The sequence below is a fragment of the Somniosus microcephalus genome, chromosome 9 (assembly GCF_052327205.1).
Source record: "Somniosus microcephalus isolate GS21.2 chromosome 9, FLI_Smic_1.0, whole genome shotgun sequence".
Classification (NCBI taxonomy): domain Eukaryota; kingdom Metazoa; phylum Chordata; class Chondrichthyes; order Squaliformes; family Somniosidae; genus Somniosus; species Somniosus microcephalus.
The window spans coordinates 205,050,925-205,077,383 of record NC_140995.1 but is presented as its reverse complement, the minus strand read 5'-3'; the positions used below and the strand labels follow the sequence as shown (position 1 = coordinate 205,077,383).

Here is a 26,459-nt window from a genome sequence, read left to right as displayed (position 1 = left end):
CTCATCTAACTCAGGGTGCCGATTTCTGTGTTGGTGCTTGGAAGGGTGAGAGTGAGTGACGGTGCATTTTTTGGAGGGTTTCATCTGTGCAGCTGCAGGACCCAAATCGACTAAAGGACCTAGGAAAAGGGCAGAAAGACAAGGGTTAGCATGTAATTGCAAGTGTAAGCAGTAGCAGATGAGTGACAGTGCAATGCAGCTAAAGAATTAAGGTGAAAGAAAAAGGAATGGAAAATGCCCTGCTGTACGTGGCCTCCAGCCTCATTCATCTCCAAAGCTGCGTGTCCTCCCTCTGCCAATGATGTCAATGACACCGTCCTCCATTGGATCCAAAGTTTGAAACATAGCAGGAACTCAACCTGTTCTTGAGGTTTCCTTCCACTTGCGTGCCTGCTTCTCCTGCAAGATGCATGGTCGTGAATTAGTGTGTTCCCTGTTGAAAGGGTGCATGCTGAAAGGAAGAAACAGTAAGTGATGGCAAGAGGGGAAAGTTGTTGTGAGGGCAGTAGCAAGTGTTGCGTGTGTGAGCGTATGCAGAAGGAGGTGTAATTAAGTGTTCCGTTATGATTGGTAAAAGGCTTGTGAAGTGGGGGATGGAAGATTGATAGTTCTGGGAGTAAAGTAGAGTCGTGCAGGGCTGTACAGCATTAGAGAGATGCAAAGGAGAGTCTGACCTTGGCAGCCCTGGTAGTCACTAGATTTCTTCCTACTCTGCAGCCAGATTCTAGGAACTATGTTGCTGGCATTGATCTGCCCAGCTAACTCTCTCCTCTGCTGCTGCCTAATTTGCTGAGGCACCCATCGCCTATTTGAAGGATTTCTATTTCTCACATGTTCCACAAGGAACTCCATAGTAGTATCTGAAAATTGGGGTGCCCTGGCTATTGTCATTCTCCCTGGTGCTTCAGTAACACGTTCACCATACCATGACTGAAAACTCTACCTCCCCTTTAGGAACAGTAAGCTGACTTTAAGAAATGGCAGGCCTGCCAGATATCACACCCTCCAAAACGTCAAGCTGTCTATAAGCACTGCTGGCAGCTCGCCTCCTATATTTAAATGAGGCCCAATCACAAAAATCGATTGGGTCTCCCATCAATGCCATCAGGTGGGCAGAGCAGACACCCCACCCGACCTGAACCATGAATGAAAATTAGCCCCAATATGCTGACTCACATGGGGTAAAATCTTATCAGACAAATAGTTTAACATACTGCATTGCATCAGCAATTCTATCTTCCTTCCAGCAGATACTTAGATACATTGGCTGGGATTTTAACCCCCGCCCCCCCCCCCCCCCCCCCCCCCCGTCCAGCGATAATGGTGCATGGGAGGGGTTAAAGTTTGATAATTCTATCTCCCAGCTGCAACGCTTTGCATTCCCGGCTGCCATAATTTTTATGATGGTGAATCAGGCCATCGACGAGGCTTCCGCATAAGTCAGGTGGGGGCCTACTTAACATGAAAAAGTCGTGGCCTGATGATATCATTGGTGCCATGACGTAATATTGGGCCAGATTTTGCAGTAGATGTAATGGTGAAGCTAATAGCGCTCACCAATATTAATGTATAAATCGGACAGCAACTTCCAGCGTTCACACATCCACAGTTAAATGCGTAAATCAGCAAATTGCTATCCGAGATGCTCTGCTCCTCCAAAAGCAGTGCCGAGAGACTCTCCATTGAAATACATTGAACAAACAGCGTGAAGTTCCTGTACTTACCTGATATATACACGCTTAACTACACAGAAAACGTTCAGGCTTGTCCATTTTAGGTTAAGTAAATTTTTAATGGCATGATAAGTTATAATTACGGCCAAACAACCTCTCTGTGAAAAATCACTTTAACATGTGTGGTGTCTAATTCCTTCAGATTTTAATTATTGTTGGAGATTTTAAAATGTTTATTTTTTTACCTTTATCTCTCTGTCTCTTTATCTCTCTCTTAATCCAATCTTTCTTTCCCTCTCTTTATTTTGCTTTCTGTACCTGATTTGACATTGAATTGAATATTCTAACTGACACTTCCTGGTTCAGACTCTGCTATGTTCATTAACAAATCTTCAATCTGATTGGTTAAGGAGATACAAAGTTGCTTACCCTGTTCACACAGGTCGCAGATGCCCCATTTGGATATCCCACTGACAGCAACTTGCCGTGCAAAACCCCATAGACAGTCTATGGGCAAGTGCAAGTCGAACGAATGACAGGTGTCTTTTGTTTGCCGCTCACAGCAAAATCTGACCCAATATTACATTACTCATTAATGATTCTTGATGCGCCGACCATCCGGTCCATCTCCCTTTGGAAGACGGAGACCCCGTTGGTAACGCCGAAGGGAACCCTAAGGAAGTGATAGAGGCGGCCGTTTGCCTCAAAAGCAGTATACTGGCGGTCTTCAGGGCTGATGGGGAGCTGGTGGTACGCTGATTTCAGGTCAATGGTCGAAAAGACGCGGTACTGCGCGATCTGGTTGACCATGTCAGCTATGCGGGGGAGTGGGTAGGCGTCCAGCAGGGTGTAGCGGTTTATTGTTTGGCTGTAGTCGATGACCAGGCGTTGTTTCTCGCCGGTCTTAACGACCACAACCTGGGCTCGCCAGGGGCTGGAGCTGCCCTCAATAATCCCCTCCTTCAGGAGCCGTTCCACTTCGGTTTTGATGAAAACCCTGTCCCCGGCACTGTATCGCCTGCTCTTTGTGGCGATGGGCTTACAGTCGGGGGTGAGGTTAGCAAACAGTGGGGGGGGGGTGGGGCTCTGAGTGTGGAGAGGGTGCATCTGGTGCGTGGCGGGCAATTTGGAGGCTGCTGGCTGCGGACTGTGAGTGGGGGGAGGGGGCCATCGTAACGCTTTTGAGGTGGCACTGGAAATCCAACCCCAGTAGAACGGCAGCGCAGAGGTCGGGCAGGACCAGGAGTTTAAAATTATTGAACACAGTCCCGTCTACTACTAGTGTCACCACGCAGTAGCCGCCAATGTCCGCTGACTGGGACTCGGAGGCCATAGAAATCCGCTGGTGCGCAGGCAGGACTGGGAGAGAGCAACGCCGCTCCGTGTCGGGGTGGATGAAGCTCTCTGTGCTCCCGGAGTCAAAAAGGCAGTTTATTGCATGGCCGTTTACCTTAACGTCCATTTTGGACCGAGCTAGTTGGTGCGGTCTTGTTTGGTCCAGCGTCACAGAGGCCAGCGTAGGGGTCGGTGTGTCGCTGCGGGTATCAGACGGGGGGGGGTTGGCGGTCTGCTGCGTCCCGGCTGGTGTCCAAGATGGCGGCGTCCATGATTCCCATGTGGCTGGAGTCGTCCAAGATGGCTGCTGCTGCGGTGGTTCGCACATGGCTGGGGAGGCCCAAGATGGCGGCCCACACGCGGCGCTGTTGGTGGCCCAAGATGGCAGCTCGCACGGCCCACACGCAGCGCTGCTGGCATTCGGGGTGGCTTTGGCCTTGCAGATGCTGGCGTAGTGTCCCTTTTTCCCGCAGCCCGAGCAGGTCGCATTCTTCGCCGGGCAGCGCGCTCTGGGGTGTTTGGCCTGGCCACAGAAGTAGCATTTCTGGCCTTGGGATACTGCTGTCTGGCTTTGGGACATTGCTGCGGTAGTTGGGCCGTTGTTGGGCTGTGGCTGGGGTGGCACGGTGCTATGGGGCTGTCCTACCGTGTCCCAGGTTGTCGTTCCCCGCGGCGTCCACGGTGCAGAGGAGTAGGCATCCATGCCCCGAAAGGCTGCGTCCAGCGTTAGTGCAATGTCGGAGGCTTTGTCGAGGGTGAGGTCACTCTGCTCCAGCAGTCGCTGTCGGGTGTAGTTGGACCTGTGGCCCGCTACGAAGGCATCCCGGATCGGTTCCTCCGTGTACTTAGTGGGCGTTACCGCCTTACACCCACAGGCCCGGCCAAGCACGGACAGTGCTTGGAGGTATTCCTCAGTCGATTCCCCAGGTTGTTGCTTGCGACTCCCCAGAAGGTGCCTAGCGTATACTTCGTTCACAGGGCGCGTGTAGGGCGGCTGTGTACGAGGTCGCGTCCCGGATGACTGAGTACACTCGGTGGTTCACCTTGGAGATCAGGACAGACAGTTTGTCCGCATCCGTTTCGACTGCAGTGGAGGCAGTCAGGAATGTCTCGAAGCACGTGAGCCAGTGAGCAAACTTGGTGGAAGCGTCCGCTTCCCGACTGTCCAGGTCCAGGCATGCTGGTGTGAGGATCTTCTCCATTATAAAAAATGTAGTTAATAAAATTGATGCGCCATCAATTACTCAAAAGACTGAGGTTGAGCGAGTAACAATCAGGCTTTTATTAACTAAAGAATGAAGGTCTTGTCTCAAGTGGTCGACCCGTCCAGAATACTAAGGGACTGGAAGGTAGTCACTTATATACCTGGAATAGTGGGAGGGGTCAGCCGAGGCATGTCCAGACCTGTACCTAGTGGAATACACATACAGGCACAGACAGGTATAACAGTGGTTTACCACAATTCTTCAATCTGATTGGCTAAGGAGATGCACAGTTGCTTGTCCTGTTCACACAGGTCTCAGAAGCCTGTAGAGGGCGCTGCGCTTTTTTGATAGCTGGCTGAGAGGAACTTAAAGTGCATAAGCCCATAAAAAGCCTGTGGGTAAGTGCAAGTATAATGAACAGCTAGCGCCGTTCGATCGACGCTGACCACAAAATCTGGCCCAAGAACTTCAACCATGGAAGCCCTGGACTGTCTGCAGCTCGGCAGAAGAGGCCAAGGTAAGTTTAAGAAATTTGCTTCTGTTTGAACCCTTGTGGGCCAGGAGGAGCAGGAGTGTTCCCCCCAGGTCCTGCAAGAAGTCCTTGGGCCACCCCAGCTTCAGCCACCCCCGATCGCCTCCAGACCTGACTGCCAGGAACTGTTCCCACAGGTCGCCAGCTGCAGCCTCCTTCCATCAAATTCACGCTCATGCCTGCCAGTCTGGTGGTGAATTTGGCCAGGTGTCAAGTGGGACTAGGGAACTTTTATTTAAAAGCGGCCATGCCATTAAGATTGGTCGGACCTCTACATCACCGAACTCTCGGGATGCGCCTCCCGCTAATGGGTTCACACACACACACCGGTCCCGTGCCTCAGTAAAAATTGAGGCCATTAAAGTGAGATGTTTTCAAATGATGTGAAAACCTGCTTAAAGATCCTTTTGTAAAGTGAGTGTGGCACACTCAGCTTCAGCCACTGTGATCCTATCTAGGCTTTCCAGTCACAATAACTGGAATGTTTTCTGTTCTACTGCTGTGACTTCGTACAAGGTTCCTTGCTTTCCACTGCTTGCCATTGAATACAGTCCTTTTGTTGCTTTTTAGCACCATTGAAACTTTCCCTCACTTCTTGGTAGGTTATTAAGTTGGTTGAATTGTATTCAAATTGCTGGGCTCCTCATTAGCCTAGTTTGCAGGTTGAATGGATATAGGTCAGCACAAAGATATGCTGCTCGTTGTCTTCTTTACAACAAGGACCACTTCTGTGTCAGTGAGGTTTTCTGCTTTTTGTGTCCTCTTGTAAATTTTTCCATTCACCTCTACCAGCACAACAACCAGTCAGTCATTTATTATGATGTTGTAAACCAGGATCATTGGGATTATGTAACTATTTTTTTTATTCATTCATGAGATGTGGCGTCGCTGGCACGGCCAACATTCATTGCTCATCCCTAATTGCCCTTGAGAAGGTGAGCTGTCTTCTTGAACCGCTGCAGTCCACGTGGTGAGGGTACTCTGATAGTGCTGTTAGGGAGTGAGTGCCAGGATTTTGCCCCAGCGACTATGAAGGAATGGCGATATATTTCCAAGTCAGGATGGTGTGCGACTTGGAGGGGAACTTGGAGGTGATGGTGTTCCCATGCGCCTGCTGCCCTTGTCCTTCTAGGTGGTAGAGGTCGTGGATTTGGGAGGTGTTGTGTCTGTGTGTTGATAGAGACACTGAAGACAGGAGTTGGTTTCATAGGTGTTTACTAAACAAAGTCTGGAGGGGAACTAACTGATACAACACAATATACAGGCTTATATAGCCCGAGTGGCCATTACCGGCATTACAGTACACATGGGGCTCTTAAAGGCACATACACTACAATTCCTCCCCTTTTAGCCAACCAGTACATAATATTTTAAGTAATTATTAATTACATGTTACAAGAAAAATAATCTACACATTGCTACAGTTAATTAATTATAAGTCAGTCTCCCTGGAGGCTTCCTGACTCGGTCCGGATAACGCCTCGGTGGTGTAGTAGTTTCTGGTGGTGTAGTAGGTTCTTTTGGCAAGGCTGATTCGGCTTGAATGCCAGTGTCGGGTTCATCGGGTTCCAGTATCACCGGATCGGAGGTAGATATGGGTATCTCTACTTCATCGTTAGGCGTATAGAGTTGTGGTGTAGGTTGTCCCTTTTCGGATGACTCTATGATTTGGTCAGCATGGCGCCTTATTATGCTTTCTCCGATGTCCACGGTATACATCAGCGGTCCTAGTCGTGTGCAGATAGTTCCAGGCTGCCATTGCTCGGTACGGTAGTCCCGGGCCAAAACTTGTTGACCTATCTGGAAGGTTCTAGTTGGCCTTTCATTCATGCCTTGAAATTGCCGGTTCTCCACGTCCCTTCTGATGTTGGGCTTGATCAAATCCAGCCGGCATCTTAGGCTTCTATTGAAGAACATCATGGCGGGAATTTGGTTTGTAACCATATGTGTTGCATTCCTGTATGCGAACAACAAGTTATCCACCTTGTGCTGAAGTTTTATGTCTTCATTACCCATGGCCTTTATGGCCTTCTTGAAGGTCTGGACAAACCTTTCAGCCAATCCATTGGTGGCGGGATGGTATGGGGCGGATGTGTAGTGCTTAACCCCATTGTTTTTTAAGAACTTCCTGAATTCTTCGGACACAAATTGCGGTCCATTATCAGAACAGATCTGTTCCGGCAGCCCATTCCTGGCAAATATGGTCCTTAATACTGTGATGGTTTTTTCCGTGGTGGTGGAGGACATCTTTATTACCTCCGGCCACTTGGAGTGTGCATCAACCGCGATTAAGAACATTGAGTCCATAAATGGACCAGCAAAGTCGATGTGCACCCTTTGCCAGGGAGATGAGGGCCACTCCCATGGATGTAGAGGGGCTTGGGGTGGAGCGTTTTGGACCTTCTGGCATCCTAGGCAGCTCTTGGTCATTTCTTCGATGTCTCCATCGATACCTGGCCACCATACAAACGCCCTGGCTAGGTTCTTCATTTTCACTCCACCCAGATGCCCCTCGTGAAGCACCTTTAGAACTTTATCCTGGAGTTTGGGTGGAATCACCACTCTGGATCCACACATCAAGGTTCCTCGGCACACTGACAGCTGTTCTCTTCTTTGCGAGAATGCTGGCAACAGTGGTTTGCCATGTGCTGGCCATCCCTTCACTGTTAAATCGTAGACTTGTGAGAGAGTCGGGTCATTTCTAGTTTCCCTTTCAATGGCAGAATTTGTTACTGGTAGGCATTCGACTATGGTAGAGTGGAAAATCTCCACTGGGTCTACGGTAGGTGCTTCTTCTACCGTTGGCAATGGTAGGCGCGATAACCCGTCAGCATTCCCATGCTGTTTTGATCCTTTGTATTCTATGTTGTATTGGTGTGCCCCTAGAAAAAGGGACCACCTCTGTAGCCTTTGCGCTGTCATAATGGGAACACCCTTTTTAGGGTTGAATATGGAGATGAGGGGTTGATGGTCAGTCAACAAGGTAAATTTTTGTCCGTGTAGGTAATGGTTGAATTTCTTCACTCCCCATACCAGGCTGAGTGCTTCCCTGTCGATTTGGGAATAGTTACGCTCAGCTGAGTTCAGTGAGCGTGACGCAAAAGCTATCGGCCGTTCTGAGCCATCAGGGAACTTATGCGATAATACTGCTCCTACGCCGTAAGGGGATGCATTGCACGCCAGTCTGATTGGCAGTGATGGGTTGTAATGAGCCAAAACTTCTTTGGACGTGATTAAGTCTTTGCATTTATGGAAGGCACGTTTACAGTCTTCGCTCTATTTCCAAATTACTCCTGTTTGTAGCAGTTCATTAAGAGGGTGTAGAAGAGTTGATAAGTTCGGTAAAAATTTGTGATAGTAATTTATTAATCCCAGGAACGACCTTAATTGTGAAACATTTTCAGGTGCTGGGGCTTTTATGACCGCTTCAATTTTTTCAGGTGACTTATGCAACCCTTCCTTATTAATTATGTGGCCACAATATGATATTTGATTTTGGAAAAATTCGCACTTGGGCGATTTGCTCGTAGGCCCCGTTCTCTCAGCCTAGTGAGCACCTGCTCCAAATTGGCAAGGTGCTCGTTGTCGTTTTCTCCTGTTACAAGGATGTTGTCTAGGTAGCATTGAGTCCCCGGAATCCCTTGGAGGACTTGCTCCATAGCTCTTTGCCAGATAGCTGGAGCGGATGCTACTCCGAAAACCAGTCGATTGTACTGGTACAGACCTTTGTGTGTATTTATCGTGATATATTTTTTAGAGGCCTCTTCAACCTCCAGCTGTAGATATGCCTGTGCCAAGTCAATTTTGGTGAAACGTTTCCCCCCGGATAGTGAGGCGAAAATATCTTCTATCCTCGGAAGAGGATACTGTACCGTGTGAAGGACCAGGTTTACAGTCACCTTGAAGTCTCCACAGATGCGAATTTTTCTCTGTTCTTCAGATTTATCATTATTCAATGCTTTCTTCATGACTGGAACGATGGGTGTTGCCCACTCGCTCCAATCTATTTTGGATAATACGCCTGCTTTTTCCAAATTCTCCAGCTCTGCCTCGACTGCTGGACGAATTGCGTATGGCACCGGTCTTGCCTTAAAAAACTTGGGAATTGCTACATCTTCCACTTTTATTGAGGCGGTGATGCCTTTCAAGGTTCCTAGTTTCTCTTGAAACACTTCTTTGGCGTTGGCCAAGATGTCTTTTAATCGTTCAGGTATGACGTCATCATCGGTTTTTTTCTTACTGGTCACCGTCAGTGCCTGAATGGAGTGCCAGTCTAAACGTATTTTTCTGATCCATTCACGTCCCAACAGCGGTGGACCACCATCTTGTAGAATGTATAAATACAACTTTTGTATTTCCTTGCCGTTGTATACAACAGGCACCCTTATTTTTCCTTTGGGGTATACTTTCTGTCCCGTATATGTTTTCAAGATAATGGATGTGTCTTTTAAAGGTATATGCAGAAATAGCCGCTCGTAATCCCATCGATTTATGACGGTCAGAGCTGATCCTGTATCTAGCTCCATTTTAACTGGGGACCCTGTTATCGTGAGGGTAACCCAAATGGTCTGGTAATCATCTTTGGCAATTACATTATGTAATTTGAGACAGCTTAGTCTCTTGTTTTCGGAGTCGCTATCGCTCTTCTGGTCTTCGGAGCTACTGTCCGTCATCATTTGTACCTTTTTGTACTTTTCTTTATTGATTTTTTTTTTCCTGTCTGTGGATTTTTTTTGTCCAGATCGGCATACCCGTGCAATGTGTCCAATCTTTCCGCATTGCCTGCATGCTTTGTCCTTGAACCAGCAGTCCCTCTGGTCATGGGTGGATCTGCCGCAGCGATAACATCTCTCGAAACCCTGTGTCATTTCATGGGTGCCGAAGTCCTGTGTCTTTTGTTGTATCTCTGCAGCTCCTCTTGCGGCTGCTTCGTATGATACAGCCATACTGAAAGCCTTGTCCAGTGTTAAATCTTTTTCAGAAAGCAGCCTTTTCTGTGTTCCTTCACTTAAGAGACTGCAGACGAATTTGTCTCGAAGATAATCTGCTAGTCCTGCCCTGAATTGGCAGTGTTTTGATAGCTTTCTTAATTCGGTGAGGTAATCAGCGTTACTTTCATTCTTGTGTTGATTTCTCTTGAAGAATTTGAATCGTTCCGCTATCAGCAGCGGTGTTGGGTTTAAGTGCTCCTGTAGGGTATCAACAATTTCTTTAAAATTCTTGTCCTTTGGTCTGGCTGGAGTGATTAAATTTCGTAACAGCCCGTATGTCTTTGCGCCCATTAGATTTAGCAGTACTGAAGCTTTTTTTTCATCTTCTATTCCATTTGCGGTGCAATATACCTCCACTCTTTCCACATATGTGGTCCAATCCTCTATCTCGTTATCAAAAGCATTAATATTGCCAGACTTAGGCATCCTAGAAATAAAATGGCGCTTCCCGCGCTTTTCTTTCTTTTCTGCAGAAAAGATATGGCGCTTCCCGCGCTTCCCCGCCGCTGCTGCCGATGACTACGCTGTTTCCCGTGGTTTCCGTTCTTTTTATTTATTTATTTACAGTTGGAGACTCGTTCCCGCCGGACTCTCTCTCTACGTCTGAACGTCGACCTGCTTGCAGCACCGGCCGTCTCCCGAGTGCTCCCTCCCCGTCTGTTACTGCTTGCCTCCGCTTTCGCTGCTTGGCCTAGCTGTAGAGCCAGCCGCTGGAGCCCCAGCCCGATGCCCAGGAAGGATTATTGCAGTACCTGCCACCAGCTTGGCTAGCTGGTGAAACCACAGCTTTTTCTTTTTCTTGATTTTTCTTCAACTTTGGACGCCAGAGGAATCGATGTCCTTGAGGTGCTGCCGAATTGCAGGTAAGTCCGTTTCCAATTCGTCGCCACTGTTGTGTCTGTGTGTTGATAGAGACACTGAAGACAGGAGTTGGTTTCATAGGTGTTTACTAAACAAAGTCTGGAGGGGAACTAACTGATACAACACAATATACAGGCTTATATAGCCCGAGTGGCCATTACCGGCATTACAGTACACATGGGGCTCTTAAAGGCACATACACTACAGGAGGTGCTGTCGAAGAAGCCATGGTGAGTTGCTACAGTGCATCTTGTAGATGGTACACACTGCAGCCACGGTGTGCTGGTGGTGGAGGGAGTGAATGTTTAAGGCAGTGGCTGGGGTGCCAATCAAGCGAGCTGCATTGTCCTGGATGGTGTCGAGCTTCTTGAGTGTTGTTGGAGCTGCACTCATCCAGGCTAATGGAGAGTATTCCATCACACTCCTGACTTGTGTCTTGTAGATGGTGGAAAGGCTTTGGGTATCAGGAGATGAGTCACTCACCGCAGAATACCCAGCCTCTGACCTGCTCTTGTAGCCACAGTATTTATGTGGCTGGTCCAGTTATGTTTCTGGTCAATGGTGACCCCCCCCAGGATGTTGATGTTGGGGGATTCGGTGATGGTAATGCCATTGAATGTCAAGGGGCGATGGTTAGATGCTCTCTTGTTGGAGATAGTCATTGCCTGACACTTGTGTGGCGCGAATGTTACTTGCCACTTATCAGCCCAAGCCTGAATGTCGTCCAGGTCTTGCTACACGCGAGCATAGACTGCTTCATTATCTGAGGAGTTGCGAATGGAACTGAATACTGTGCAATCATCAGCGAACATCCCCACTTCTGACCTTATGATGGAGGGAAGATCATTGTTGAAGCAGCTGTAAGATTCGCGAAATTTTCATCACATAATCACGTAGGAAAATAGGGTTAATAAAACAGCTTTATTGACCAAAAGAAGCTTATACAGAGAAACCTTTGATAAAAGGGCACACAAAATGGCCGCCAGACCTCGTGACCAGCTTCTGGGACCATTTGAATTTCTGTTACTGCAAGCCAGACAGGCTTGTGGATTGAGGGCATTAAAAGCCCGCGAAAACCAGTTTCGGGAAGCCGAAACTCATGGAACTGAGCATACATATTGATTAGATTATAAGTACAGGACAGATTTGGGTGGCAGGATGAGACCCATCAAGAAATGGGCGGACAATTGAACGAACGCTTTAACCCATTACACTGTACAAAGAGAAGCCGTTTAACAGCCATCCAGGGCAATCTCCAGACCGATCAATATACAAACCAAGTTACGGTAACAAAGCAAAGACATTATCGGCCCAGGAAGGCCAGTTAAGCTATCACCGACTCCCGTTATGAAGACAAAACACCCCTGCAGAGAGTTCTGCCCGCCAAAATTATTACAAAGACAGGACTATGATTTGGCGGGAGATAAGAATGTTCCAAAAAAGTATAACTGTGGATTGAGTAAAGTCCATCGGGGCTTCTTCCTTCGGTTCGGAACGTGTTCGGTTCGTGGTTCGGTAAACGGTGTCCAGCGGGGTGTTCAGCCGTGTGTTCCGCGACTTTGGGAGGTTCGGCCAGGCAAGGCCCGGCCACGACGGGAAGACGACGAGGGAGGCCCGGGTACTTTTGTCGGGAGATCATCGACGACCCAGGCCGGAGAAGAAGACACTCAGGTCCCGGAGTGTGCATCCAGTTCAACATCACATCGGTAACGGATGCATCCAGTTCTTCAACATCACATCGGTAACGGATCCATCCGTGGCGAGTGCTCACCAAGGCTGTATCGGCTGCCTCCATCGCAGGAGAACCAAGAGGAAAACAAGCTGCGCCAGAAGCTTCCAAACCCACGTGACGACGGAAAGCAGTGTCGAAAGGCTGCAAAGCCTTTTTCTCAATTCTTAAAGTGGTGAGCATAATCCCGAGTCCCTCAAATCGAAACTTAGTTAGGTTTAGGGGAGGGGGTTAAGGGTAATTGTAATGTGTTACCCCTTTCACGATGTGCCGTGTGTTCCCCATTTCTATAGAGTTAAGTTTATAGATGTGTGCATGCTTGTAGTTGCTTTAATCTGTGCATATGACATGTATTTTATAATGCTGCAAACTGTTCAATAAAGGCATCCATTTCGTGCTATTCGACCTGGTCTATTGAGTTTTTCTCTGCACTACAGCTCCCTGCACCTAAGTCCAAGGTCTAGAACCGTAGGGGTGAGTGGGTCGAACCACTCACGGGTAATTATTGCAAGAAGCCTGGCAGGAGACCAGAGCAAGCAAGAGAAACCCCCTACACAGCCGACGATGGCTGGGCCTAGGACACTGCCCTGAGGAACTCCTGCAGCGATGTCCTGGGGCTGTGATGATTGACCTCCAACAACCACAACCATCTTCCTTTGTGCTAGGTATGACTCCAGCCAGTGGAGAGTTTTCCCCCTGATACCTATTGACTTCAATTTTTCTAGGGCTCCTTGATGCCACACTCGGTCAAATGCTGCCTTGATGTCAAGGGCAGTCATTCTCGCCTTACCTCTGGAATTCAGCTCTTTTGTCCATGTTTAGACCAAGGCTGTAATGAGGTCTGGAGCTGAGTGGTACTTAGCATCAGAAAGCTATCCAGAGGGCCTTAATCCAAGCAGTTCAAAATATAATCCCACAGTTTCATATTGGATAACACTGCTGATCAACTAAACATGTTAATAATAGAGGTTGGCAATCTAACTTGCAAATAAATGGACCAGACATTGTAAATTGATTAAGTAGATAATATGTGTTAACTGCAACAAAGTACGAAATGCAAACGTGAACTAAATAAAATATTAAATTCTTCCTAATGCAGAAAAGCTATACGGTATATGTAGTTGTGAAGAATGCTCAAAACTCCTAACTAAAATGCATTAAAAGGATTGAATGGTGCAATATATTTCGTGATACATAAAGTGTTGCATTTCTCAATCATGACTGTAACAAATCAAATTAAAAATGCTTGTTGATTGCTTGATACCTGTGTTAGTGCTGTAATCCATATCAAGTTATAGTGACAGTAAACTTCAAGTGAACTAACTGTATACAAGATAAATTTCCAGCTGAAGCCTGAAAAAATGTATAACTTATCACAGACCAAACTAATCAAAATTTTGAAAGCAGAAATATATTTCTTTTTTGCTACTTATTTGTGGATTTAAATTAAAGCTGGATTTAAAACAACTTAAACTATCTGGCCTAGAAATTCGGTGGGCTGCGCCACCAGTTAGCACCTAAAGAGGGCACTCAGTGGCTTTAGCGCCACTGGCCACGTCTCCCGCGATATTTAGCGAGGCGCTAATGGCGGCGTTAGCCTGTAGCGCTGCGCCGCCACCGATGACATCATCGGTGTGCGCAGCGCCCCGCTACCGCCCCGATCGCGATATTTGGTCGCGCCCGCCTCTGTAACACCGGTCGCAAATCGCACCCGGTTCACGGGGCCTACCTGTGGCGGTAGTGGCGCAAATTAAGGTGGAGGTGCGGGGCGGCCATTTTTTTCGGTGCCCGCCTGCCAGCACCTCCGTCCCCAGCCTCCTGATCCCCCCCCCCCCCGGGCAGTGCCGGCTGTGTCCCGAGAGCCTGGCACTTCTCGGTGCCGGGCTCTTTTGCCGGCACTCGCGATCGGTCATCGCGCTGGTGCAGGCCCCTCCCCCTTAAGAAGGGGAGGAAGGCCTGCAGCATGCCGTGCCGCAGCGTGCGGCGCTGCAGCACGTTGCGCTGCGATATTCAGTTTGAGCGCCCCAAGAGGGACGCGGGGCATCTCGAGCAGTGCCCCGCGTCCCTCTTGGGGCGCTCAAGCTGAATTTCCGGCGGGCGCAACGGCTCCGTGCGCAGCGGTAATTCCGGTGCCCAGGCGAGCTTGGCGCCCCATTCGGGGCACCACCGAATTTCTAGGCCTCTGTGTCTTAACACTTGTTCTAATCACTATAGAACATATTAGCTATTCTTTTAATTTTCTCTCCTAAAGACGCTGAGTCTTGTTGAGATATAGTTTCATCAGTGCTGGCAACTGTTATGACATCACCATTCTTCATGTGTGAACCTGGATAGTGGAGCACGGGAGTTCCTGGAACCGGGTAGGGTGCCTTTGTAGTGGACTACCAGCAAAGGATGGGGGCAGAATCGGGATCCGCCAGGGTTTAGCCAGAGGACGTGGCTAAAGTATTAAAAAGTGTACTTTGCACCTGCCTTCACAAAGGAAGTGGATGAGGTGAATGTTACACTAAAAGAGGAGAGGGAAGTTATAGACAGGATAATAATAGATAGAGAAGCTGTACTGAAAAGATTAACATTACTGAAAGTTGGTGAGTCACTGGGTCCAGATGGAATGCCATCCTAGGTTGCTGAAAGAAGCAAAGGTAGAAATAGCAGAGGCATTGGTCACAATCTCAACCCTCATTGGATGCAGGAGTAGTGCCAGAGGACTGGAGGGTTGCTAATGTTATACCACTATTCAAGAAAGGGGAGAAGGATAAACGTGGAAACTACAGGCCAGCCAGCCTAACATTAGTGGTGGGGAAGTTATTGAAAACCATTATCAAGGACAAAATAAACTTTCATTTGGAAAGGCATAGGCTAATCAAAGAGGGCCAGCAGGGATTTGTTAAAGGTAAATCATGTCTGACTAACTTAATTGAATTCTTTGATTAGGTAACAGAGAAGGTTGATCAAGGTAGTGCAGTAGATGTATATATGGACTTTTGGAAGGCATTCAACAAAGTGCCACAAAGGAGGCTTATTAAGAAGATTCAAGCCCATGGAATTAAGGGGGAAGTGGCGGTATGGATACAAAATTGACTCAGTGACAGGAAGCAAAAGGTGGTGGTGGATGGATGATTTTCAGACTCAGGTGGTTTGCAGTGGTGTTCCTCAAGGGTCAGTTTTGGGTCCATTACTCTTTACAATTTTCATAAACGACTTATACTCTGGTATAGGGAGCAGCATTATAAAGTTTGCAGATGATATGAAACTTGGCAAAGTAGTAGATTATGATGAGGATAGCTATAGGCTTCAGGATGACATAGACAGGATGGTGAAATGGACAGAAGTATGGCAGATGGAGTTCAATGCGGAGAAGTGCAAAGTGATACACTTTGGGAGGACTAATATGGAAAGACAGTATACTATCAATGACATGATTTTGAAAAGTGTAGATGAGCAGGGAGACCTTGGCATCCATATACACAAATCCTTAAAGGTGGCAAGGCAAGTTGACAAGGTGGTTAAAAAAATATGGGTTATTTGGGTTTATAAATACAGGAATAGAATATTTTGTTTTATTTCATAGAACATAAAAGCAAAGGGATCATGCTAGAACTTTATAAAGCACTGGTTAGGCCTCAGCTGGAGTATTGGGGACAATTCTGGGCACCACACTTCAGGAAAGATGTAAAGGTATTAGAAAGGATACAGAGGAGGTTTACCGGGATGTTACCAGGGATGAGGAACTTTAATTATGAGTAGCGATTGGAAAAGTTAGGAATGTTCTCGTTGGGGCAGAGAAGGTTAAGAGGTGACCTAATAGAGATTCTCAAGATGATGAGAGGTTTTGATAGAGTAAATAGGGAAAAAGTCTTCCCTCTGGTGAGTGAGTCAAGAACTAGAGGTCACAGATTCAAAATCATTGGCAAAAGATCTAAAGGGGAAATTAGGAGAAGTTTTTTCACTCAAAGAGTTGTAAGGACCTGAAAAGATGGTGGAAGCTGATCCCATCACTAATTTTAGATGGGAGTTAGACAGCTGCTTGAGGATGAAGAACTTACAGGGTTACGGACAAAAAGCGGGGATGTGGGACTAAGCACGACTGCTCTTTCAAAGAGCCAGCTCAGGCACGACAGGCCGAATGGCCTCCTCCTGTGCCATAAGTTTCTATAAACATATTTTCTTCATTCAGACCCTAGCAACGCTGGATATCAGGGACGCCTTGTAAGTCTTGATGATAGCTACAGTAGTTTTCAAAAATGTGCGCATCTTATACCTTCAAAGGTATTGTGCTAATATGAATGGTTATAACAATAACTTACATTTATATAGCGCTTCACAATTTCAATAAATTCCCACTCGCACTTAGACCGACTCTGTTACAGCCGTCCCAGAGGAATACAGGCCTAGATATGTGACCGCCATGAAAGCTGCCAGTGCCGGGTGTTAATGCCCACCGAAAATGGTGGCGCTGGCCGGACCAAAAAATTGGCGTTGGGGACTAATTAACATTAGCCCGGCACTTAACTCACCGTGGAACACCGTCCTGGTGGCGTTGGTCCTGTCAGGAGGCTCCAATGTAGCATGACCGAAGCGTAGTTGCAGCTAGAACAGCCTCTCCGAAAGCGAGGCTGCGATTTCAGAAAACATTGTCAGTTTCTTAAAGGGACAATGCCTTCTGAAATGAAAAAAATAAAATTGATGTAAAAAGATGCAGTTTTTAGCCCTTACAGCTCAACTGCCTTCTGAAAAAAATAATAACATTGAAACAAATTCCCAAATGAGTGTCTTCAGCTCTTAAAGCTGAATTCCCTTCTGCATCTAAAAGAAAATGGGAAAAGTACTTCAGCACTAACACAAATGGCTCAGCAAGCCAAGTAATGGGCACCCAGAGTGTTGCACGCAGCTCTCCAGCTTTGTGCAGGGGGTCAACATTGCAAGGGAGGTCCTTCGGCTCAGAATTGTTGAGCTGGAGTACGAGCTGCAGACAGGGAGGGGGAGAGTTACCTGGACATTTTGTTCCAGGAGGCAGTCACACACTTTAGGTTAAGTAGTACTTTAGAGTTTGTCAGTAGTCAGGGACAGGAGAGTGTGACTGTGAGTCAGGAAGGTATGAGGACCCAGGATGTAGTGATGGAGGAGCCTCGGCCCTCGACCTTGTCCAACAGGTACGAGGTACTTGCTACCTGTATGGATGAGGAAAAGGACTGCAGGGAGGATGGGCAAACTGGCCATGGCACCATGGTACGGGGGCCATCCAAGTGGGGGGAGAAGGAAGGAATGTGGTAGTAGTCAGGGACAGTATAGTCAGGGATAGACACTGTTCTCTGCAGCCGCGAAAGAGAGTCCTGAAGGCTGTGTTGCCAGGGTTAAAAATATCTCCTCGCGGCTGGAGAAGAACTTGGAGTGGGATGGGGAGAATCCAGTTGTCGTGGTCCATGTAGGAACCAACGACATAGGTAGAACTAAGAATGAGGTTCTGCTGAGGGAGTTTGAGGAGCTAGGGTCTAAACTAATAAGTAGAACCTCAAGGGTAATAATCTCTGGATACTACCTGAGCCACGCGCAAATTGGCATAGGGTCAAACAGATCAGAGAGTTCTCAAAGAGTGGTGTGGGAAGAAGGGGTTTCAATTCATGGGGCACTGGCACCAGTACTGGGGAAAGAGGGAGCTGTTCCGTCGGGACGGGCTCCACTTAAACTGGGCTGGTACCAGCATCCTGGCGAATCGAATAACTAGGGCTGTAGATAGGGCTTTAAAGTAAAAAAAGTGGAGGGGAGGGGTCAGGTGAGGGGAAATTTAGAAATCTAAAGAGAAAGGTCAAGGCAATAAAGCAGTGTAGCAATTTGGGTAAAAATATGCAGAGTGTGACAGGAAAGGACAGAGTTTAACAGTAGCAGTGCAGCAGAGAATAAGGTCAAAGCAGGGAATAATGGTAAAAAATTTAATTAAAGGCTCGTTATCTGAATGCATGAAGCATTCGTAACAAGATAGATGAACTAGTGGCACAAATGGAGATAAATGGGTTTGATCTAATAGCCATTACAGAGACGTGGTTGCAAGGTTGGGAACTAAATGTTCCAGGGTACTTGACATTTCGAAAAGACAGGCAGAATGGAAAAGGAGGAGGAGTAGCTCTGATAAAGGATGACATAAGGACAGTAGGAAGAAAGGATCTCGGCTCGGAAGATCAGGAAGTAGAATCAGTATGTGTGGAGTTAAGGAATAACAAGGGGCAGAAAACACTGGTAGGAATAGTATATAGGCCCCCTAACAGTAGCTATATGGTTGGACAGAACGTTAATCAAGAAATAGTAGGAGTTTGCAACAAAGGTAATGCAATAATTGTGGGGGACTTTAACCTTCATATAGACTGGACAAATCAAATTGGCAAAGGTAGTCTGAAGGACGAGTTCATGGAATGCATCCGGGCCAGTTTCCTAGAACAATACATCATGGAACCAACCAGGGAACAGGCTATTTTAGATCTTGTATTGTGTAATGAGACAGGGTTAATAGTAAAGGATCCTCTGGGGCAGAGTGATCATAATATAGAATTTCACGTTAATTTTGAGAGTGACTTGCCTAAGTCCGAAACTAGAGTCTTAAACTTAAATAAAGTCAATTACATAGGTATGAGGGGCGAGTTGGCTAAGGTACATTGGAAAAGTAGATTAAAAGATATGGTGGTAGATAAGCAGTGGCTAGCATTCAAAGAAATATTTCATAATTCTCAACAAAAATACATTCCATTGCAAAACAAAAACTCCACGGGAAAAGTGATCCAACCATGGCTAACTAAAGAAGTTAAGGATAGCATTAGATTGAAAGAAGAAGCTTATAATGTTGCGAAGAATAATAGTAAGCCTGAGGATTGGGAGAGTTTCAGAAACCAGCAAAGGATGACCAAAAAATTGATCAAAAGGGAAAAAATAGAATGAGAGAAAACTAGCAAGAAATATAAAAGCAGATTGTAAGAGCTTCTACAAGTATGTAAAAAGAGAGTAGCAAAAGTAAACGTTGGTCCCTTAGAGGCTCAGACAGGAGAAATTATATGGGGGAATAAGGAAATAGCAGAAATGTTAAACAAATATTTTGTATCTGTCTTCACAGTAGAAGACACAAAAAGCATACCAAAATGGTGGGGAACCAAGGTGAGGGTGAGGAACTTAAGGTAATTAATATAAGTAGAGAAAAAGTACTAGAGAAACTAATGGGACTAAAAGCCAACAAATCCCCTGGACCTGATGGCCTACATCCTCGGGTTCTAAAAGAGGTGGCTGAAGAGATAGTGGATGCATTGGTTTTGATCTTCCAAAATTCCCTAGATTCTAGAATGGTCCCAGCGGATTGGAAGGTCGCAAGTGTAACACCGCTATTCAAGAAAGGAGGGAGAGAAAAAACAGGGAACTACAGGCCAGTTAGCCTGACATCAGTCGTCGGGAAAATGCTGGAATCCATTGTTAAGGAAGTGGTATCAGGGCACTTAGAAAATCATAACATGACTAGGCAGAGTCAACATGGTTTTATGAAAGGGAAATCATGTTTGACAAATTTATTAGCGTTTTTTGAGGATGTAACTAGCAGGGTAGATAAAGGGGAACCAGTGGATGTAGTATATTTGGATTTCCAAAAGGCATTCGATAAGGTGCCACATAAAAGGTTATTACACAAGATTAGGGTTCATGGGGTTGGGTGTAATATAGTAGCATGGATAGAGGATTGGTTAACGGACAGAAAACAGAGTAGGGATAAACTGATCTTTTTCAGGTTGGCAGGCTATAACTAGTGGGGTGCCGCAAGGATCAGTGTTGGGGCCTCAGCTATTTACAATCTATTTTAATGACCTAGATGAAGGGACCAAGTGTAATGTAGCCAAGTTTGTTGATGATACAAAGCTAGGTGGGACAGTAAGCTGAGGAGAACACAAAGAGTCTGCAAAGGGATTTCAATAGACTAAATGAGTGGGCGGTAAGGTGGTAGATGGAGTATAATGTAGGGAAATGTGAGGTTATTCACTTTGATAGGAAGAATAGAAAAACAGAATATTTTTTAAATGGTGAGAAACTTTCAAATGTTGGTGTTCAGAGAGATTTGGGTGTCCTTGTGCAAGAAACACAGAAATCTAGCATGCAGGTACAGCAAGCAATAAGGAAGGCAAACAACATGTTGGCCTTATTGCAAGGGGGTTGGAGTATAAGAGTAAGGCAGTCTTGCTACAATTGTACAGGGCCTTGGTGAGACCACACCTGGAATACTGTGCACAGTTTTGGTCTCCTTTTCTAAGGAAGGACATACATGCCTTGGAGGCGGTGCAACGAAGATTCACTAGATTGATTCCTGGGATGAGAGGGCTGTCCTATGATGAGAGATTGTGTAGGATGTATAAAATTGGATTGGAAAGTTTTCTTTGTGGTGGCATTTATTTACATATTGTGGCCAAGAGGACACTGTGATGGTCAGTAACAGAGGGAAGGTAAGGTGTAGGACAAATGTTGAATGGGGAATTTGGGTTGTGGTCACTGGTACCGCAGGCAGAGGATATCCTGGCCAGAAAGGGGCTGTCTGGGTTGCTTCCTCCACTTCTGCTTCCTCCTCTTCCTCCTCTTCCTCTTTCCTCTGTGAACGGATGCTGTAAATCTGAAATAAAAGCATAAAATGCTAGCAATACTCAGCAGGTCAGGCAGCATCTCAACCTGAGACATGAACTCTGTTTCTCTCTCCACGGATGTTGCCTGACCTGCTGAGAATTTGCAGCATTTTCTGTCTTCTCAGAGGCCTTCTTTGACCATCCGAGCCCTTGCAAGTATCCAGCAGCACACCCTGCAATCCCTGCACACTTAAAAAAAAACTTTTAACATGTATTGCAGCAAGCCACTACTTCAATAAAATAAGAAAAAAATCCAGTCCAAAAACTTAAATGCAAACTTACCTGAAAGATGTGTGTGTCCTTTTAAGATGTGGTGATAGTGTCTCTGTCAGTCTGCTGAACGCTGGGTTTTCATGGCGAGCTTAGTACCCAGCGCTAAGGTCGAAGTTCGCTGAGGTGACGTTGATTTATATTAAAATGGTGGCCGCCGAGGCCCGCGTCAGAGATGGGCGCTAGGTGGCGGCTGCCATTTTTCGACCACATCGTGGCAGTAATTGGCTCAATTTCTAGGCCACAGTCTCGTTACTCACTGCAACTCCTCAAGGAAAGCTTGGCTTCCCCTGCCACAGCCTTGCCCCCAATCAGAAGAGCCCCATGAGACAGCTCTGGCAGCCTATCTGGTATTGGCAGGAGGCCTTAGGGTCATATGATTGTTCGCTGCTTCCCACTGACTTTCCGGCTGAAACGGGTGAGAAGTTGACCAGTGGGATTTAAATGAGGCCCGGGTGTTAAAATACCCCAGGCCTAATTTCTGGAGCAGCGGGTGTATTTCTAACTCACATTGCTACTCACCCGCTGCAAACTGGCCCGGATTTAAAATCAATGTATGTGGTCACAGGGGACAGCAAAATAACATGTCCTCTGACTCACAGTCAGCAACACCACAGGAGATCTAGTAGTAGACATAACAGATTTCATGCTTCAACTAGGGAGGAGCTCTCAAAAGGTGCACGGCTCACGGGAAATTGTGATTTTTTTTTTTGCATGTTAAAATTAATATACGGGAATCTATGTGCTTGGGATTTCCTGCAGTGCTACCTCCCAACGCACATTTCTCTGGGGCAAAAGGAAATCTACGAATTAGGATTTTTAAATCGAGAAATAATTAGTTTTCAACAATCCACAAACCCAAAACAAACTGGGAAATTTTGGTAAAAATTGGTTAAAAAAAACTTTAAAGGCCCTAATCTGTGCATGCACAACGCAAGTGCTCAGCAAACTGCCGCACTTGCAGCAACTGTTCCAAATCATGTTATTAAAAATGTTGAGTTTTTTTTCCTGGGGAGCCTGCCTCGAGTCCTCTGGCTCCCCACCATGGCTGGCTCCCATGAACAACACCATATGAGATCTCCAGGTATTTATAATTAATTTTAAGGTAAGCTTCTGTTAATTCTTTACTCATTCCCCTACTTCCACTAAACATGAATCAACTCTACTTCATTATATATGTATACATCTTTGTGTCACTAGTACTCCATCTTTCCTCTAACCTATACTGTTCCCAAAGTAATTAATCATTGATATTTACAGTGTCAGTAAACAGTACTATAGGATAAAAACAGAGGTACAGTAAATAATTAATACTTTATATATTCTAATATTCAGAGTGCAACCTTTTGATGATATTTTGTATAAATGCCTTTTCTGATGGTGTTATTTCATAAAGAAATTTCTGTCTTACCATTATACGTTAAAATGAGAAATGTATTTTCTAACATACAGGTAAAGCTGCCTGTATTGCTGGTCTGTGTATCACACCCCATGAGCTAAAGTCCCGACTTGGAGAGTTTCAGCAATACTGTCCTATCAGCCTTCAGTTAAAAGGGGAATTTGAAGACTGTTCTGTCAATCCATCATTGGAATTTGCAGCAGAGTTCCGAGGACATTACTATAAAATGGCTTCAAAGGAGGCCTTGGATGTAAGTATGCTTCTGGTAGTCAGAGATAATAATGAAAATTAATTGAGAATTGAAAATAAGAATCTTTCAAATTTACTCCTCCTCATATGAGTTATAGCCCAGTTCAGAGTCCTTTAGGTTCAAGTGTTCCTCTACCTTCATAAATGTTGGTGAACCAGAGCAGACAGTGGAATAGTGTGTTAAATACTGTCGTCTTCAAACGGTTTCCCCTTTCAGTAGCCTATACGTTGTTTGAAAATGCCAAAGATCTGCCTGCTTTACAGTTGTTTGATTCATTTTATTGTTATTTATCATTTTGTTATAACGTTTATGTTAAGCTGTTTCTCTTTCATGTGTTCATTTATGGAATTCTACACCAATGGTACAATATATGAAAGCAATTTGCACTGAAAGCCAGCTGTAAGTTTGTCAATATAAACAAAAAGCAAAAAAACTGCAGATGACAAAATGCTGGAAACTCTTAGCAAGCCAGGTAGCATCTGTGGAGAAGAGAACAGTGGAGTTGACATTTCAGGCATTGACCCATAAGTTTGATGATATAGAAGCAAGTTATTAAAATGTGTGTACAGTTACATATTGGCCTGATATTTTCTTGGAGCTGCTCCCACCCTGCCATCATAATTTTGCCAGAAGTGTGGCAGAAACCCTTTTTTAATGAGCATAAGTGGTTTCCACTGCACTTCCAACAAAGTTAAGGTGGCGGAACGGAGCAGCTCGGAAAAAATTCCAGGCTATTATCTCTTGGTATAAGCACATTCATGGCATGGTCTTATTAGTAATTGTTGCCAAAACCAATACGTACATAGTAAGAATGGTATAGTCAAGCTAATTATATGGAAGTCTAGTTTTATACATTTTTTGTCCACCTTGTTCTATTTCAAAAATAAGAATCTGTTATACACAATACACATAGTTATATGCGAGAGAGAAAAAAAATCAAGCATAAAGTAGCACCCAAATACAGAGATGATCTCAGTATTGTAAGGAATTAGCCACACACACGCTAGCGGGGTTGGGGCTATTTGTCTCTGACCAGTCAGAAGCCTCTGAGCTGCTCCAGGGACCCCCTTGTGGTTTTGGAGCGCTCCCCTATTCCTGAGTTCTGACCGCTGGACTTATTCAGTAGCGCTGTAGACAGAAAACAACGTGACTCGTGGTTTGGGTGCAAAACAGACCAGCATTTATTGAAAACTAAAGAAAGAAACAACTTAGAAAAATCGATAAGCTCTTATGCCTGGTACAACACTTTTGCTTAAGCGCAGTACACTTAGTGTCCACTAGAGGGCTCCCTGCCCAGTGCAACACTACCTTATTTTTAAATACAGTACTTTAATATAGACTTTAAAAAATAGCTACACAGCGTTCACCACAGCTCTACAGCTTGATGCAACACTCCTTTTAATACAGTTTTACATACAGTACTTTAAAACAGCTACTCCTTTTTAATACAGTTTTAAATACCAAATTCAATGTTCACTACAGCACTTCTCTGCTAAGTGCAACACTGTCTTGCTTAAATAGGGGAGGAGAAACAGACACACCGAAGAAAATCGACTAAAATCACAATTCCAACGAAATTCCCACTTTACTCCCACCCCTATACCTATCCTAAGTTGCCTTGTGGAAGGCCAGAAAAATATATGCTCACCACTGGAAATGCCTGCTCCGTGTCCTGCGAACTTAGATCTTCACTGCCCCGAAGTGAAAAACACCCCAATGTTTTAAAAGTAAACTGCTGGTGTTTCGCTTCTACAGGCAGACTCCCACGCTGTAGAGGGACACGGAGGCGAGGCCAGAGAGAGGGAGAGCTTCTGGGAAGCTATCTTTTATACCCCCTTTTGGGGCCCGCCCAGATCCGGATGCTTCTGGGCTAAAACAAAAGGGATCCAACTGCCCCATTGTCCAGTAATGGGTTTGAATGTGTTCTCCCATTCATTTAAACGGTTTCTCCTCAGTTTGGATGTGTCCACTTGATATACAAACAAATGCTAATGGCATTCAATTTCTTTGTAAACAAAGCATTGTCCTGTGGTCATCTGGAACCGTAATTGATTGACAGTCTTGCGTGCTTAGCAAACAAAGTTCCTTTGTTCATGCTGGCAGTTTCAAGCACTTGATCTTAGAGTCAACATTGTATAACGTTCTGTAAACAGGCATCGATTGTCCTGCTGCAGGGCGGTGGGAAACTCCCCTTTGATTGACAGATTTGACTGCCATTGAACCTTTCTTCACAGACACAGAAAGCTGTTTTCCAAGTCCTTTGTCTTCGGCCATGCGGTCTGACGGCCATTTTTGATCCCTGAAATTTTTAAAGGTGTATCACCCAGAGATTCTTTAATCAAAGAAATTAATCTTTGGAGCTGTAAATTATTGCGAATTCTTACAGTATGACCCACTTCCTTATTTTAAGTAATACTTTTGTCTAACACATTTATGCTTTTCTTTCTGGAAAATTAAACTGATTGATATCACTCAACTTTTATTGACATTGTGACAAAAAAGTATATAACCAAAACATGCATAACTTCAATTTGTCTACTTTATCAATTTGTTGTCAGATATTCCTGAACAATCCAGAGGTGTTCATACCTCCATTAGCTTCTATACCGCTTCCGACACCTGATATGCTACCAATAAAGCTTACTGCAGCTGGAGTGAAGGCCGTGTTTCCTAAACATGCAGAACTGCAGGGCTACTGTCCAGTTACATTTCTGGATGGGAAACAGAGGTAGATTCAACTTATCAATTGTTTAGAGGATAAAGAAACTTTATAAAATTTAGAAGAAAGTGTCTTGACAGGGAAGTATTTCTAACTGCTGTTTTGATCCTTCTATCAGATATGAAGCATTGGTCCCTGGACACATAGATTATGCTGTTGAGTACAGAGACAAAATATATCTTTTTCAAGATGAGGAACACCGTGATAAATTTATGCGGTAAGTGCTTCTGAATAATATATTCAGCTCAATGTCCTCATTATCAAATATTTGAGCCTTTTGTATAAGAGTTGAATTTTAGATCATTGTAAATTTAAATTTTATTGCAGAATTTTACAATGCCTTACACACTGGTGTAGCTGTACATTTATTTACATAGCATTTTTCAAGACCCTGAATTCATGAGCCGTAATTTGTGGCCCCTACGGGCACGTACGAGGTGTGCATGCGCCCGTAGGGACCGCACAAGTTCTGGGTTTTCGCGCACGAAGCGCATGTGCGAAAACCAAGAACTTGTGATCTATCAAGAATTTTATTGACAGACCCTCCGCTTCCCCGGGAAAAGACCATCCATGGGCGGAGAGTTGGGCTATTTGCCCAACTTCTGCCCAGCAAATGCCCGTGAAATTCTTATCAGGGCAAGAGTTTAAAAAAAAAATTTTAATCAATCATTATACATTAAAAAACCTGTACAATAAGGTAAGTTTGTTTTTAGCCCCTTTAAAACATGTACATTTATTTTTCAAAAAATAAAATTTTTGTTTTAAATATTTAATTAAATGCCATTTTAATTAAATTTAAATATGTAATTTTTAAAAATGTATTTGAAGTGTAGATGTATTTTTGGGAGTATTCCCATTC

General features: G+C 45.2%; 1 protein-coding gene across 3 annotated transcripts in view; it reads left to right on the top strand.

Moving 5' to 3' along the window:
• The window catches only part of ak9 (adenylate kinase 9), a 366,094-nt gene that overhangs the window by 314,525 nt on the left and 25,110 nt on the right, over positions 1-26,459 (top strand). For all 3 annotated transcript variants that reach the window (XM_085997790.1, XM_085997792.1, XM_085997791.1), the window contains 3 exons: positions 22,685-22,881; positions 25,440-25,609; positions 25,719-25,817. In XM_085997790.1, the coding sequence (XP_085853916.1) occupies positions 22,685-22,881; positions 25,440-25,609; positions 25,719-25,817 (466 nt within the window). The remainder of the gene's footprint in view (positions 1-22,684; positions 22,882-25,439; positions 25,610-25,718; positions 25,818-26,459) is intronic.